The sequence below is a fragment of the Dama dama genome, chromosome 18 (assembly GCF_033118175.1).
Source record: "Dama dama isolate Ldn47 chromosome 18, ASM3311817v1, whole genome shotgun sequence".
NCBI classification, from domain to species: Eukaryota; Metazoa; Chordata; class Mammalia; order Artiodactyla; family Cervidae; genus Dama; species Dama dama.
The window spans coordinates 5,480,039-5,496,491 of NC_083698.1; the positions used below are offsets into that span (position 1 = coordinate 5,480,039).

At 44.2% G+C, this 16,453-nt stretch overlaps 1 protein-coding gene across 1 annotated transcript in view; it reads right to left on the reverse strand.

Moving 5' to 3' along the window:
• Positions 1 to 4,504: 4,504 nt before the first annotated feature.
• Positions 4,505 to 16,453, reverse strand: part of SPMIP7 (sperm microtubule inner protein 7) — a 64,531-nt gene continuing 52,582 nt past the window's right edge. The window contains exons 8-9 of the mRNA XM_061164841.1: positions 7,022 to 7,129; positions 4,505 to 5,903 (exon numbers count right to left, since the gene is read on the reverse strand). Coding sequence (XP_061020824.1) covers positions 5,780 to 5,903; positions 7,022 to 7,129 — 232 coding nt within the window. The 3' untranslated portion in view covers positions 4,505 to 5,779. The remainder of the gene's footprint in view (positions 5,904 to 7,021; positions 7,130 to 16,453) is intronic.

Consider the following 16,453-nt stretch of genomic DNA (forward strand, 5'->3'; position numbering starts at 1 on the left):
CCCTGTGGGGGCGGCCCTCTTCCTTTGCACCTGCCATCAGACGGTGCGCAGGGCGGGAGCGCCTTTCATGTCAGTTTCCACCAGGGCGTGGGGAGCCTGTGCTGGAGGAACTGCTTTGATGACAGCGAGTGCATTCAAAACCAGCCATAGTAAGAAAGTATAAGCACATCAAATAAAACCATAATGCAGTGTGTGAACCATTTGGATAGAACATAGGACAGGTTGTGAGTCAAAGTCAGAAAAAAAAATGCTAAAAATCAGGGCATCCACATACTGCCCGTGCATGATAGTGTATTAAACAAATTAAACTAATAAAAATAATTGGGGAAAAAATTAAAAAACTTAATGGGAACCTACTGGATACCCAGTACTCCTACAGTTTAGCAGTTGCTATCTCCCCCCTCCCCAAAGCTAATATAATTTATTCCCATTTTCAAGAACAGCATTAATTCAGATAAACCAAGATTTTTTATGGCAGATAAATTAGTTGCACTAGATGATCCCTTAAGTGTATTTATGTGTATGTGTATATACAAGAAGGCCTGTCTAATGATAGGAAATATTTTTACCTTTAAAAATGCAGAGTAGTGTCTTTGAAGAAAGATTGCTCAGTTTATGACAATAAGGACTTAATTTGTGTACATGTCTGACTGAGATGGGCACATGGCTACTATCTGTGCCTCCTTAGCACAATCAACACATTTTTACATTTTCCACTGCTCCTGTTTGCTTGCTGGTGTGAATGGTGGGTGAGGGCCACAGCTCCTGAACCTCAGGCATCTCATCTCACATAATGTTTCATCTCAGAATATTTGTTGAATGGTGAATGTGCACCAGACAAGTACGGCCATCTCCTTCACTGTCTCAGAGAATGAGGTTCTCAGCACTGTTGTGGCCACCATCACACCCGGGTGTGTGATTGCAATCACAGCACCATCTCTATATTCCTATGAATAAAAGTGTATGTGCTCAGTTGTGTCTGACTCTTTGCAACCCCATGAACTGCAGACTGCCAGGTTCCTTCTGTCCATGTGATTTTCCAGGGAGTGGGTTGCCATGCCCTCTTTCAGGGGATCTTCCTGACCCAGGGTTCAAACCCACGTCTTTTGTGTCTCCTGCACCAGCAGGCAGATTCTTTACCGCTGCCTTGTCCGGGGAGCCTCCTGTGAATACAGGAGCATATTACACTCCCTCCCTTTCTGAAGTGGGCCTCAGAGCCAAGAAGCAGCTGATGTGGGCAGTATGGGAACCAGGACTTGGACCCCATCCAGGCTGATTCTGAAACTCATGCTTGTAGCCACAATGTCTCCATGCCTCCCTGGCTTTACAGGAGAATGGAGATGAAAAAACAGCATTTTCAAAGCTGATTTAAAAAAAAAAAATCCTGAAAATGTATTTTGCAGAGAAATGCATCTTAGTTCACTGTAGTTATTTTGCATTTTCTTATTCACCTTTTATATGCTAGTTTATAGATCACAAAGCAGAACTCTTTGATTCCCAGAGATGAAGACCACCCAGTCTACCCTAGGCCAAGGGGCAACAAATGAATCTACTGTAGAATATTCTCATTTATTAGAAGACAGTCCTGGTCATCAGGTCATGCCTGCTGCGAGGTGATTGACTCTCTCCTGCCACCAATCTGCTTTGGGCAAGATCAACAGGGCTGGAGGGTGCCCCCAACAGAGGCGACTGGGACAGTTCCGACCACTCGGTCCTGGCTTCGGCCTTTGCCTCCTTAGCCAGTGTTTTTTGTTGTTGTTGTTGTTGCATGAAACACTAATGGAGAAACATTAAACACTTAATGTAATGTATATCCTAGAAGCTTCCCCAAGGGTGAAGGCCTCCCCCTAAAGTATAAGTCTCTTTCGGCAGAAACAGAAAAATCTGAACCCATGTGGAAAGAGGGAAAAGCAGGTACACTGTCCCACAGAATCAGTGGTCGCAGACTTGGGCGTGGGCCAGAGGACTGCAGAGGCCTGCATGCATGTTGAACCAGGCGTCTGGTTCAGGTCTGTCCTGGGCTCTAAGCTAATTTCTTTACTTAATAGGCTTTGAGCTTCCTGGCAGGCATGGGGAAATGGAAGCACTTCCCATTTCAGCATTTCCACTTATGGGAACTGCAATTTCACTCGTGTATCTATTACAAATCATCAAATTTTAGAATATATTGAGGCAAATGGCTAACATAATTCTCATACTCTGACACCAGTTCTTCAAGAGGGACAAATGTTTTCCTGGTACTTGATTCATAGAAGAAATGTATGTGTGTTTTAAAGATAGTCTTTAAAGTTTTAAAGATAGAAGTTTTAAAAATAGTCTTTTCATAACTTCAAAATTTTCAACTTTAAAGAAATACACATCTACTGTAGTTACAGTATAAAAGTTAAAACTATTAACTTTTTTTTTTTACATTTTCCTACATTAGTCTACATGTTCATGTATAAAATTAAGATAACAAAATACATACCGCTGTAAATCTGATGTTGGCACTTGCCAATAATTGCATGTATGTCTTTCCATGATATAAATACACAGAGATAAACAAAATAATACAGAGATAACAAAACACACAGGTAATAAACTCCACCGTCTTTTAATACATGTATTTTTATGTATTCGTGGACAGCAGTTTACTAAATCTTCTCCTGATGAGCATTAAGTTGTTGCTAACTTCTGTTATGAAATGTTGTACCTTCAATCTCTTTGTAAAATATATTTGCTCACTGGTGAAATTATTTGCTTGACAAAATCCTAAGAATGAAATTGCTAAGTCTGAACTTGTATCACCTGGAAAAACTCTTGAGACACTTTTCCAAATGGAAAGGGTTAGTAAGGTCAAGACCAATTAGTGGAAGTTAAAGATACAGACCTCTTCCCATGAGCACTGACCATGGGTAAAAAAAGAAATACCACACTATTTTTTTTAAAATTCAGAGGTATAAATATTTATTGGTCATTGAGGTTTTTAATGTATTTGTTAATATCCTTTGCCTTATTTCTATTGGTATAGTATTTTTTGTCATTGGCTGTTTTTATAAGGATATGAACCTTCTATTTGATATACTTTCCCAACAGTCTTGTCTGAAAAAAAGAATTGGTGGTATTTTTGATGTTAAAAGTAGTTATTTTTTTTCTTCATTATTTCTGGCTTCAGTGGTCTTTTTGGAAAAATTTTCCACTATCCACGTTATAAACCAATTCTCCTGAATTTTGAGGTCACCTGACTGAGGCTGTAAATTATCCATTTAAAGCTGTATTGTAAGAGCAGTTCTCTTTCCCTTATGGCTGAGACCTGGATCTTCCTTTCTGTTTTGTTTCCAAACACTTGTCTCTGTACTGGAGAGTGTGTAATTTCTTTGGTTCTGTCTTGCTGCAACAGAAATGGCGGACCAGTTATGCTGTTACAGCTCAGCATTTTATTCTCAAAGGCTAGTACACCCTGAGGCATGAGTTCAGGCCAACCCCAAAGGCGAGGCCTCCGCCCTTCTTGGCTCCTTCTTTTTAAACATTTTGTTCCCTCCCTGCTGAGCCTGCCCTATGCAAATTAGCGCTAGCCAGGAAGGGGGCGTGTTTGTTCCACCTGAGGTTCTCACTCTGGTCCGTGGATTTTTCCTTTGTTCCCTTTTCACAGGCTTTCCCCTTTCTTTGCCTTTTAGCTACCACCATTTTGGACTCCTTTTTCCTATTCTAGGGCTTCCCTTGTGGCTCAGCTGGTAAAGAATCTGCCTGTAATGTGGGAGACCTGGGTTCCGTCCCTGGGTTGGGAAGATTCCCTGGAGAAGGGGATCTTCCCAGTAGCCTTTCCCTCCACTATTCTAGCCTGGAGAATTCCATGGACTGTACAGTCCATGGGGTCTCAGAGTCGGACACGACTGAGCGACTTTCACCTCACACTTTCTATTTTAACTACCTAACAGTATCATCAATTGAAAAAATATCTGTCCTGGGCTCAGGTTTAAAATGATTTATCTGTCCATTTCTAGACCTTCTCTTCTGCTCTCCCATGAGTGTCATATCTTCATAGTACTTGTGTAATATTTTTACAATATTATGTTGTAATATCCTTATTTGCTAGAATAAACTCATTAGAATGCATTTTTTCCCAGTGAATTATTTAGTAATGTTTGACACTCTTTTCCACCTATGTTTTACAAAACCGCATAGGTTGTGTGTGTGTGTGTGTGTGTGTGTGTGTGTGTGTGTATGTGTGTGTGATCCCTGGGGATAAATAAAAGCTGAGGCAGTAACTGTCAGAAAGACCGAGCTTGGGGACAGGAGCCGAGGCCTCTTGGGGAGAGGCTGCCCTGAGGAGGAACAGGGATGTTGGCTCCCAGCCCGTCGGAATAAACCAAGACCCAGTTCAGAACTTGATGAGCAGATGGAAATCCCTGAAGATCTCTTCCTTGATTTTTATGATTTTCAGTTGAACTGCTGACCATGGAAACCCAAGTCATAGGACTACACTCAGAGGTTCTAGTAGTCAGTCAGGCCAGAACTCTGGATCTGTGGTGAGCACGGTTTGTATTTGACCTTTACGCGTGAGAAGTCTGAGCTAGTTACAGTGAAAAGGAAGAGCTGCCACCTCACCTCTCCTGGAGGTGGTCCCGGGACTCTGCAGACAAGGCCACTATCCTTCTAGGCGCAGCTCTGGCGGTGCTCAGTCCTTGGAAGGGTGTCCAGGGGTCGGCGGCATGGAGGGTGCAAACAGTTACCTAAGGCTCTGGGGCGTCAGGACTGGGCACTGCTGGGGCCCCGCTACAGAAAGGCCCAGGATGATAAACAAGGCCTTGGACCTGGAGCAGCTATGCCTCCTGACAAAGTGGCCTGCCAGGGATGTTTACCGCAAAATGTAATCTCCGGTCCCTGCATTCATCTGTTCCCTGGACAGGGCTCATCATTCCCATCTGTGTTTGGGTGAGAATCTTCCAAGAGACGAAGATTTTTGTTTTGGTCAGATTTTTTGACAGAATTGCTCTTTTCTGAAAATAATTAAGGCTGCGAGATTGGGTTCAGGTGAAGCCATTACTTTTCTGTGAAGGCCGATCAGCTCCATAGCACAGAAGGAGGGTGGACGGCAGCCTTCCTGTGTATCCTGGCAGAAGGCAGCAGCCAGGAAGAGCAGCAGTCAGCACCCAAGTCTGTGTAGGTGTCAGCTGAGGCAACACATGATCCGCAAGCAAAAACATCTGATTTTGCCCTTCTGAGGGGACAGCAAGGCTAAACTACCTCCAAAGGATTTACACATTTGCTTGGAGTTCTGCGGGATTCCTATCTCATTCTGAATCTCTTGGGAGAAGAGGCATTCTGTCTCTGGGTTTTTTTTTTTTTCAATAAGTCAGGGAAGGTTATTTGATCTGTAATGAAAAGGAGCAGCAAAGGTTTCTAAATTCAGAAAGCTGGGTTCTAGTTCTAACTCCACTATGAGTTGTGTGACCTTTGATTAACATTTTCCTTCTCCTAGTCTCAGCCTGCTGATTCATAAAATAGTAAAATATTTGCAAAATGCCCACTGCAGGGTTGCCAGGGCGAACAAGCTCAGGTTTATGAAAGCTCATGGCATCCACAGCCGCGTGGATACAAATACAACCTCGTGTGAGAGAAAGGGGGGATCTCACACAGTCCACTTCCACGCCCACGTGGTTCTGGAGCTGGAGCTCCGCTTGGTCAAGGCCCAGCCAGACACACTGAGAACGTGCCTTTATTTGGCTTCTGTTGCCTCCCCATCACACCAAACCCAGCGCCTCTCCCAGGCTTGGGGGTCACTCAGGGCCGGCCCCTTTCAGTAGCTGATAGTTTCCTTATCCTTCTTATTGAAGGGATTGTAGGGCATCACCGTTGTGACCATTCGGGAGAGCGGCCCCTGGTGACGGAAGAGGTCAACTGCCATTCCTTTCCGTAAGACACTAGCAAAATGGAGAGAAAAAAAGACATGTGAAATAAAATAAGAACACATAACCTCATATATTCTCCAACTAATGATACACAGAATGGGAGAGATGAAGAGAGAAAGAGATGAGTAGAGGGAGAGAGAAAAAGGACGCCCAGAACAGAGAGAGTGGGAATGGTTAATCCTTGTGAGTACCGTTTCCTTTGTTTCATTTATTTGCCTTCAGTTTATGGACTGAAAATCTACCTGTGCCTAGAGCTACAGTTGGTGCCAAGACGACAGGAAGCACAGACAGAAGGAGGTGAAGGGCAGGCAGGCCCCTGAGTAACCGACAGCTACCACACAAAGCCTGGGGTGGGCTCAGGGTGTGAGGCTGCCCAGAGGTGGAGTCATCTTTCTAGACTGGAGAAGGAACCTTTCTGGTTTTGAGAAATGAATGGCTTCTCCACCCTCCACCAACAAAGGAGAAAAGGCACCCTTTTGGGGGACTGCCGTCCTTCCCCTCCCAGACGCACACTGACCTAACTCGAGAGCTTATACTTGCGTGAGGCCAGCCTCTGGATCTGGCTAAGGTGCATTTGCATTTTCAGAGCCGTGTCACCTTACTGGAAAGGCAGGACTTCCATCAAATGTTTTCAAAGTTGAGATATAATGAGCAATAACCCCCTGCTTCTCACTGGCAGCTTCAAAGCATGGAGTCTGCACTAACCTCCCATCAAATGCCTCCTGTTTTCAATTTGCAAAATGGTGTTTAAATATATATATATATGGCTTTTAACAGAATGTTGTCCTTTATGAAAAGTAAGATGGCTATTCACAAGAAGTGAACGTGTGTCTCATGTAGTATGTTCCATGCATGTTCTAAGGATAATGCAGAAGGGTGATAAGTATGCAGAGTTGAGTCCAAGAGGCTAAGATGCTATCCCCTAAGATGCTTTCAATCTCTTAATGCACGCCTTCTAGTCACAACAGTGGGAAAATGAACTCTTCTGTCTTTTTGGACTTGACACCCTATTTTTTAAACAATGTGAATTTACTCCTAATACTTAATTGTTCTTTAATGGAATAATCATCATTAGAATTTCCCCCTCCCCAATATATCCAAGCACATTGAGTAATAGGATTCATACTTACTGGTGCACTTCTGAATCTGGTGAGGGGGTCGTTGATGGACGATCAGAATTTGCTGGATGGGTGGCTGTGAAATGAACCTTACCAGTGTATCCTGGAATATTTGCAGAGCTAGAGGAAAGAGTTAAAAGAGGGGAAGAAAGGAAATGAACACAACAATCTCCGAAAGAGTCACGGTCACCAGCACCCAATTATGAAAACATAAAGAAGGACACAATCTAAAGGTTTTGTCCCACGTTAAGGTCTGGATGTCGGACTGCCAGACAGGAAAGCGTGCAGGCAGGGGGCAGAGATGAGTAGGTAACAGCCTTTGCCTCGGGCTGAAGAAACTTATTTCCAGCCCATGTTTCTCTGCTGTTTGAATTTGCATGTGTTTTACATACCTGATCCACCATGGAGCTCTGTTTCCTAATGAGGGCGGACATGCTTCCTTACCAAAAAGCAGACCTGGCTCCCAAGCAGAGCTCTGTGGGGCCGACTCCAATGCTGGAGGACACACAAGCATGATTCTTAAATAACACTTCTTTCTCACCACCACTAATGTACTGACTTCATAAAGTTTATGAAATTTAGCTCAATTCCGCATACTCCTCTGTGTTCCTGGTCCTTTTCCCTCCAGAGAGAGTAAAAGAAAAACACAAGAATGTATGGCAGGTTTTTCAATGTGGGTATGAAATTCCTCTTGATAAAGGCAAACAAACATCCAAAACAAATATTCTAATGGGTAATTCAGAGGTGTGTGAATAATAACTACTGTTTGACATTTTTACAGCATACAAAACCCTTTCCATGGATCATTTCCTGAGGAAGAGGTGGGGCCAGTCCAAGTGCTTCGAGACAGAGGACCTCATCCCCAGGCGCGAGGGAAGACGTGAGATTGAGACTGTATCTCAAAGAGCAGAAACGTGCTCGCTGCAATCACAGGGCACTTCAAATAACACCCGTCTTTGCTAAGTGCAGCTCTCAGGGTCCTGCTGGTGCCACAGTAAGGAGGGGAAGGTCCGCTTGCCCCGGCCACTCCCTGGTCCCTCCTCTGGGAGTGTGACATCCCTCAGCGAGGGCCCTCATCCTCCGTGGTTGCCCAGACACAAGGTAAGGAGCAGCGAGGCCTGAGTCCCATGGGAGGCGCAGGGTTTGCTCCTTTGAGGGGCCCCTGGTTTGATCCCATCCCGTCCACACGTCCAATAAGACAAGGAGACCTCCAAGCACCACTAACGGCAGGAGGAACTGTCAAAACAGTTTCAGAGAGGATACACATGCAGCGGCAGGTGACGGGCAGGCAGGGAATGCTGAGCGCTCAGGGGCCGGACCTCAGACCTGGGCCTCTGACTCTGCTTGCCGACTCGCAGACCTGCACACAGACTCAGCCCCTGGAAGCCCTGCTGCATCAGCTACGAGAAGGCTGACAGGACCACGTTCAAGGCTGCAGTCGAGAGGGAGGCCAGATCCCACTTGTGTCTGTGGGCAGGCAGGTGCTCTGGGATCCTTCTGGGCATGGATTCTGTGATGGCATGAGCACACGAGGGGACAGGACTATAGAGGGCAGGGCCTGCACCGATGAACACTCTGTGTCTCTTCCAAGCACATCAGTCTGTGACTAGCTGGCTCTCAGGCAATAAAATAGAGGACACCGATGCAGACAAAGGGAAGGGCAAGCACATCAAGGGCCACAGCAGAATGAGCGGTGCAAGTTAATGGGTACGGTGAGGCTGGGAAACCAGGGAGCCAGGCCTGCCTCCACCCCTTCACCAGCTGTGAGATGAAGTGGGGAGAGCCCTGGGCGGCCTCCCAGGGCCCTTGGGATCAGAGCGATTCAGTGAAGGTAAAAGCAGCTGGCAAGTCTTTAGCACTTAGTAGGTGCTCAACTAATTTTAGTCAGAATACAAGATTTTAAAGAAATAAGAAATGTATGAAATAGCGGTCTGGCAGTGAAGAATGCAGTTGATCCAGGACAGGCAGCTGGACAGAGGTAAGACGGTTTCCCAACGCTGCTGCGCCTGACAACTCGGGGATTTTTCAAAGGTACCAACGCCTGACTCCCACCCACCAGACATGCTAATTTAATCAGTAAGTGCTGTGAGCTGGAAATTGTTTTTTTTTTTTTCATCTCTCCAGATAACTCTCATGTGCAGTCAAGTTTGGAAGTCTCTGTTTCAGGTTTCAGGTTTGTTGGAGGGACCTGGGTGAGTGAACCACCGCTGCCAAATTCTAGGCAGGACCCTTCAGGATTTCTTGGAATCTTGTCCTATAATTGCAGCTGTATGTCAGAGTGGGAACAAAAAGTGGGGCAAAGTCATTCATGTGTTATATCTCTCCCCGAATTCATCAAAGGTTCCATGCATGTTATGAAGGAAACCCCCTTCCTTTGTGTGAGAGTTTTTTTCCACTGCCTCTAAAACACCTGCAGGATGAAAATGCCTCTAAGGTCACAGCCTTCCATCAGAGCACTAAGAAGTCAAAGATGGAAGCTCAAGAAGGGCTGGATCTAAAACACCATCCAACTATTTGTGATTTACCTGTGGCATACAGGTTATTGATGTTAAATAGTATTCTACGTCATGTTATAATAATGATATTATATTACATCATATCTAAAAATAACAAACATGAACTAGAGGGCTGAATTAGTGATAAGATGCTTGGGCTTGAGAAATGAATGCAGTTGCATAATAAACTGCCACATATTTGAAAGTGAAAGTCCTCACCCACGCTGCTTCTAGAATCTATTCCATTTAACCCTTTTTCAGGGACAACAAAGGGGAACTTTTTTCCATCTTAAGTGCAACAAGACTAGAGGAGATCAGATTCTGGGGGACGCTCTATAGACCTGTGGCTGATGGGTGATAAGGTTTTTCAGATGAAAGACACTGAAAAGTACAGGCTCTGAGAGAATTCCCAAGTCAGCTGTATGATCAGACCCATTCCCTCATTTAAGGAAAGCTAAGGGAAGCAGGAACCCATTTAAAAATAAGTGGTCTTCATGTTTGTCTTTGCTCCATAGTTGCTAGTTTTCTGAACACCTTCTTTGGCACCAGATTCCCAAAATAAGCCTAGGGTTGGTCCACTATGGGTAACTGAATAAATTACTGCCTAAGTTTATAACTAATTGGTTTTGATCAACAAAGCATAATAAAATAGAAATTAAATAACTTGAGAAATATAAGGAAGTTTAGTAAATCAGTTAGAAAAAGGGGCCCAGATGGCATATAATTAAAAGACAAATAGAAAAATAAAGGAAACATGGAGAAAACCATGTTATATGTAGGTTATAAGTCATGCATATGTGGATGAGAAAACATGTTATATGTAGGTTACAAGTCATGCATATGTGGATTAGAAACCATATTATATGTAGGTTATAAGTCATGCATACATGGGTGAGAATTCCAGCATGAACATGCTCTCCGTCTGTGCCACAGACCCCACTAATCCTCAGGAGCCCATACCCTTTGTGACACTTACATGGGCTGATTTATTTAATCTCACAACACTCCATGTCCTTGGTCCTGGGACCATGCCATGGGATAGATGTGGGCACTGAGGCTTGAGAACAAGTCTAAGCCATGTGCCCAGAGACAACAGAGCTGGCAGGTGATGGAACTGAGTGGCCCCAGAAGGCCCTGAAACCCAGGCTTCCAGCTGAGCGGCACCTATTCTGGGTTAAGTGTAGTGCGAGTTCAAGTCACCTGGACCCTTGTTTATCGAGAGCTATTCTATGTCAGGTACAGATCTAGCGGAACTCAAACAAGCTAGGCTCCTGATCGCTTTCACATTAAGGAGGAAATTTTGTAAATGTACAACTAGAGGTTTACAGAACCCAACTGGGCAAAGACGGCTGATGCAAACTAGGAGCAGGGGCATCAGAGAGGGATAAGCCAGATGCTGCGCTGAGTGTGTTGGGGCTGGCATCTGCCTCCAGTGTGGCACCCCGCCCTGTGACCCTGGACACAGGATGGGGGGCTTTCTGGACCACCTCTGCCCAAGTCGGGGTGGGGAAATTCACAGTTCCCTTACAGGGAGTGTGGGGCCAGGGTATCTGGGCAAAGTGTTGGCCTAGTGCAAGAGTAGGGGGAGGAGGAGGCAGGCCTGGGAAGGTGGGGAAAAGGGGAGGGAAGGCTGAGGGAGCAGCTGAGAAGTCCAAATAGCACCAGAGTGGTTCTGGTCACTGGGTTGTGTGTCCCTGAATATAATGAGATGCTGTGACCCCAGGATCTGCTCAGGAATTAGCTTCACTCTTATCATCATCATGCTCTACAGGACATGCTTTTCTCCCTCTGTTCTCAGGGAACCTTCACCTCTTCCATCCAAAGGGGGACACAGAAATGAGCCAACAGCCCCGACCAAAGCAGGGCTGAGGCCCCAGGAAGCAGTCACTGGCTGGAGTGGCCCCGGGGAGTGGGAGCACTGTTCTCTTAACTGCTCACAAAATGAGTGTCTGGGGCTCCTGAATCATTTGCTCTGCCTCAGCCTCCTCATCTGTGAAGTGGGGAGAGAGCCTGCCCCCCCACCTTTGGCCTCATCACACTACTTTGAAAAACAAATGAGAGAGTCGATGTGAAAGTTCTCTGAAAAGGCAGAAGTGTGGGCTCATGTAAGGAACTGCTATTCATAGCCTGGCTTGAAGCTGGGCTGTGGTTAAGATTTTGTTAAAGGTGCAGCACACCCAGGAGGGCAGGGCAGTCCCCTCTTCCGGCTCAGGACTTGGCCCATGGCCGCCTTGGGATCACTTTGGACAATTCCTTGTTATTTGCAAATGCTTCATCAGAGAGATGACTGAGGTAAAGCCACAGTGAATGTGACACTGGGTGAAGCCCTGAAATAAGAGACTAAGATTTAGTGGAAGGCAGCATGGTGGAAGCAGCAAGCTGGTTTGGGAAACGGTGGTCTGGAAAGCACCGGGTGTGGTGGGGCTGGGTGTGGGTCAGAGGGCGCGGGCTCTGCTCTGTCACCTGCCTGTGCCCCTCTCCTGTCCTCCTGGGTGAGACCAGGGAGGGCTGGGCCAGCTGAGACGCACGGACGTGACAGCCCGTGCAGTCCCTCTCAGAAGAAAACCGCATTCCCTTTTCTTAGGAAAGGGCAAGCTTCCATGCTTTGGGGTCCTGACTCGCACAGATCTGCTATTTTGAAACCATGTGGAACCACAAGATAGGTACTAACAGAAAAAAACTTCTCTTCCACCCTGTTCATTATGCTCTTGCAAAGAATATGGATCTAGTATTTAGGAGAAAGATAAAGAATAGATTTGGAAAAAATTGGGGGTTCCTTATGTTTCCCTTGCTTGCTTGACACAGATTGTAAGTGAGGAGTGACTTTGTATCTTTTTTTTTTTTTCTTTTTTAATTCCTACTCAGTTCCCTGAACTTCCAGAACTCCTGTTGAATCTAGTGGTTACTGTGGATTCTGGTTTCCAAAGGAGGTTCAAGTGAGACAGTTAGGAACTTCAGTGGAGACTGAGTTACTGTCTTGAATTCCTTAACTCTGAATATCTTTTAATAATAGGTCATGCCTACCAAATTAAAAAAAAATTTAATGCAAAACTCATGCAAGAATTCTGCTTTTAGGGATTTGTTCCAAAAGAAATGTATGCATGATTGTGCAAAGATAATGTGGAAGTTGTTTACTGCTGTACTTTTTAACAATAGAAAAATTTCAATAACTACTTGGCCCACATAAACTACAACTGGCAGTGGAATGTCACACAGCCATTAAAAAGGATTTTCCACAGCCCTGCCCTCTGCTGAGGAAAATGTCCATTGCACCTGTCAATCTTATACCGCCCCACCCCTCCCCACCTCACACACAACAGTGTGTAGCTGCCTACACACAGACATTCACACAGGCCTGGCAGCAAAGTACTGCATCAACTTTCAGTACTGAGACAGAATGAAAGAAAGAGGTATTTTGCTTTTTACAAGTATAGTTGAATTGTTTTTATAATAAGCACATTTGGAAGGAAAAGAAGGCGCTATTTGGTGAGCTTAAATGCTAGCACTGAAGGGTGACTACACACACTGGATGTAAACTGGTTCCCCTGTAAATATGTTTATGTATTCTGACCTCATAGTCTGTTGCAAGAAGTCTCCCTTTAGTAAATAACTCCAAGTTATGAAAAAGACTCACTTAAAAAGTATTTGACCTTATTTATCATAGTAAAAACAGAAAGCATTTACATATGTAACCTAAGTGCACTAGTCAGGCAGTGCTGTGTGTGCTGCGCTTAGTTGCTCAGCCATGTCCGACTCTTTGCGACCTGTAGCCTGTAAAGCGCCTCTGTCCTTTGGGATTCTCCAGGCAAGAGTACTGGAGTGGGTTGCCATGCCCTCCTCCGGGGGATCTTCCCAACCCAGGGACTGAACCCAGGTCTCCCACATTGCAGGAGGATTCTTTACCATCTGAACCACCAAGGAAGCCCAAGAATACTGGAGTGGGTAGCCTATCCCTTCTCCAGGGCATCTTCCCGACTCAGGAGTCAAACTGGGGTCTCCAGCATTGCAGGCAGATTCTTTACTGGCTGAGCTACCAGGGAAGCCCCCTGGAAGTCAATGACAGTACATCTATAAAAATAAAAAAATTACGATCTACACAAATAAAAAATTATGATGAGTTCATAATAACATGTGCCTATGATGATGCTATAAAGTGAATGCAGTAAAAATTACATATGTAGCATGATCATAGCTGTATAAATACACACAAGGAAGATGAAGGATGCAGATGGAAATATGCCAAAATCTTAATAACAGCTATGCTTTTTATGTGACAGTTTAGTTATATTTTTATTATTTTTTTCTGTAATTTTTTCTATAATGATCAGATTCGGTTCTACAATTAATTAAAAAGTTAATTTTAAACCTATTAGCATAATCACCACCAATACACTGGGCATCTCAAATGACTTGGTGCCCAGAATACAAAATCAATGAATAAGGAACATTTGAAAGCATTCATCTTATGCGGAAACTGGCGATTCCAACCACTGAACCCAAGAGTCTGTAGCCTTGACTCTGTCTGAAATGCGGCTTCCCCTGAAAGGTGGGGGGCAGGCAGTGTTCCTGGCCTAAGTGGCATGGGTTATGAGATGATCCTTAAAGATGATCTCATAAAGACGTTTCCCTTTAGGAAAGTTTAAGGTGAGAAAACCAAGGAAGAGTCATCTTTGCTTTTGAGTAGGATGGTACTCTATTGGGCACAAAGTAAGTTTACGTGTTTCTAGGTTTTGGACCTTATGTAGATGACATCACACTGCATGCATCTTCTGTATTTGGCTCAGTGTGGTATTGTAGAAACTACACAGTATTTTGTTTAGAGATTCAAGTATATGTAGCCAAGCTACCAAGCAAAGAAAGCAGAGGATAAGCACGAAGAGTGATGTGATGACTTCTGGGTTGGGGAAGTAAACACAGGAGATGCGGTTGTGAGGAATATACAGGCAGCTTAAAAGATGTGAATAAAATATTATTTGCTTAGCTAGGCCTGGGACACAGGCATTTCCTTGTTATTTTGCTTCATATTTTACATATGACACTACATATTTTGTATCTATATCTCATAATAAAAATGGAAAGCCTTTTTCTGTGTTAAAAAGTTAAAGTGAATGAAAGTGTTAGCTGCTCAGTCATGTCCGACTCTTTGTGACACCATGGACCGTAACCCGCCAGGTTTCTCTGTCCATGGAATTCTCCAGGCAAGAATACTGGAGTTGGTAGCCGCAGCTCTCCAGGGGATCTTCCCAACCACCCAGGGATCAAAGCCAGGTCTCCTGCATTGCAGGCAGATTCTTTACTGTCTGGGCCACCAGGGAATCCTTAAAGGGCTGCATGGCTGGGAAATCCAACGCGGGCCTCCCGTGGGGCAGGTGAGACTTCTACCACTAAACCACCTATGCTCCATTAAAATTCTATTAAAAATTGAAACCTCACCCAAAGAAGAAACTTTGCAACCTTGGAGGCCCTCTAGTGCCCAATTTAGGTAAGGACAGTTAATGTCCAATTCTACATGATGCACTCAAATTTCCTTTTCTTAAAAGTACTAACATCAAGATGAGGTGGAAGGGTATGCTCCCAAACTTACTCAAGTTAAATAGCACGTTCTATATCCAATTTTTAAAATGGTGCCAGACTGCTCTTTGCTCTCCATGAAGAGTGATCCAGAAGAATACATTCAGAAAGAATGTTTTATGAAACACTTCAAAATTCAAAAGTATATCTCAAAAGAAAAATACTAGAAAATTTGATGCCAGAAGAATATTTTCAATTGACTTTATTCTTATGTTCACTCTTAAACTTTTTTTTTTCGAATTTCTACTTTTAATTGCAATCATTTCCCTGCAGAAATTAGGCAAGAATCAGAACAGATAAATCCTTCCTTAGGACTCAGCTAAAACGTCACAACCTTCAAGGCTTGTGGATAAAAGTGACCTCTCCGTACAACCAAGATCAAGAACACTAAACTTGCTTCCCCGGAGACTCACTCCATCCTGCCTTATACTGTCATCACTGGGGTGCAGAGCTCACCGGCCCTTGCAGGTTTGCAAGCTACGTGAGGGCTAAGTGTTTGGTACAGTACCTGGAATACTTTATGTACTTTTTCTTCTTTTTTTTCTCTCTTTCTTATTGGTTGAAATATAACAACTCTATTATTTCTCCAATGCAGTAAGTTATAGAGAGAATTTAAAACCAAAGTTACTTTTGAAACAGTTTACTTTGGTCAAGTAGTCAAAAGAATTAGGGTGTCAGAATGTGTAACACATGAAAATTAAAAACTATTAGGGGATGTAGAACAGGTATGAAGGACAGCCAATGTGAAACTGAGCTGGTTTGTTATTTTGGCACAACGGATGTTTAAAAAAAAAAAACAGAGCAACTGACATTTAAAATACTGTTGGTGATTCACACTATAGGCTTACAGGACTTCTCCTGCAAGCCTTCCAGTCATCACAGAAACTAAAGGTGTACCAGCAGTGATGTGTAACAGCTCAGTGGCATAATGAAGAAAATTTGATACATGCTTACCACAGAATATTACTCAGCCATAAAAAGGACAAAATAATGCCATTTGCAGCAACATGGCTGGACCCAGAGATTGTCAGACTGAGTGGAGTAAGACAGGGACAAATGCCACATGCTATCACTTATATGTTGAATCTAAACAAACATGGTGCAAATGAACTTATTTACAAAACAAACAGAGTCACAGATGCAGAAAACAAACTTATGGTGACTGGGGAATAAGGGTTGGAAGGGATAAACAGCAGACTGGGATTAACATACACATACTGTTGTTGTTGTTTAGCCGCTGATTCTGTCCAACTCTTTGGCAACCCCATGGCCTACAGCCTGCCGGGTTCCTCTGTCCATGGGATTTCCCAGGCAAGAGTACTGGGACAGGTTGCCGTTTCTTCCTCCAAGGATTGAGCTTGCATCTCCTGCTTGGCAG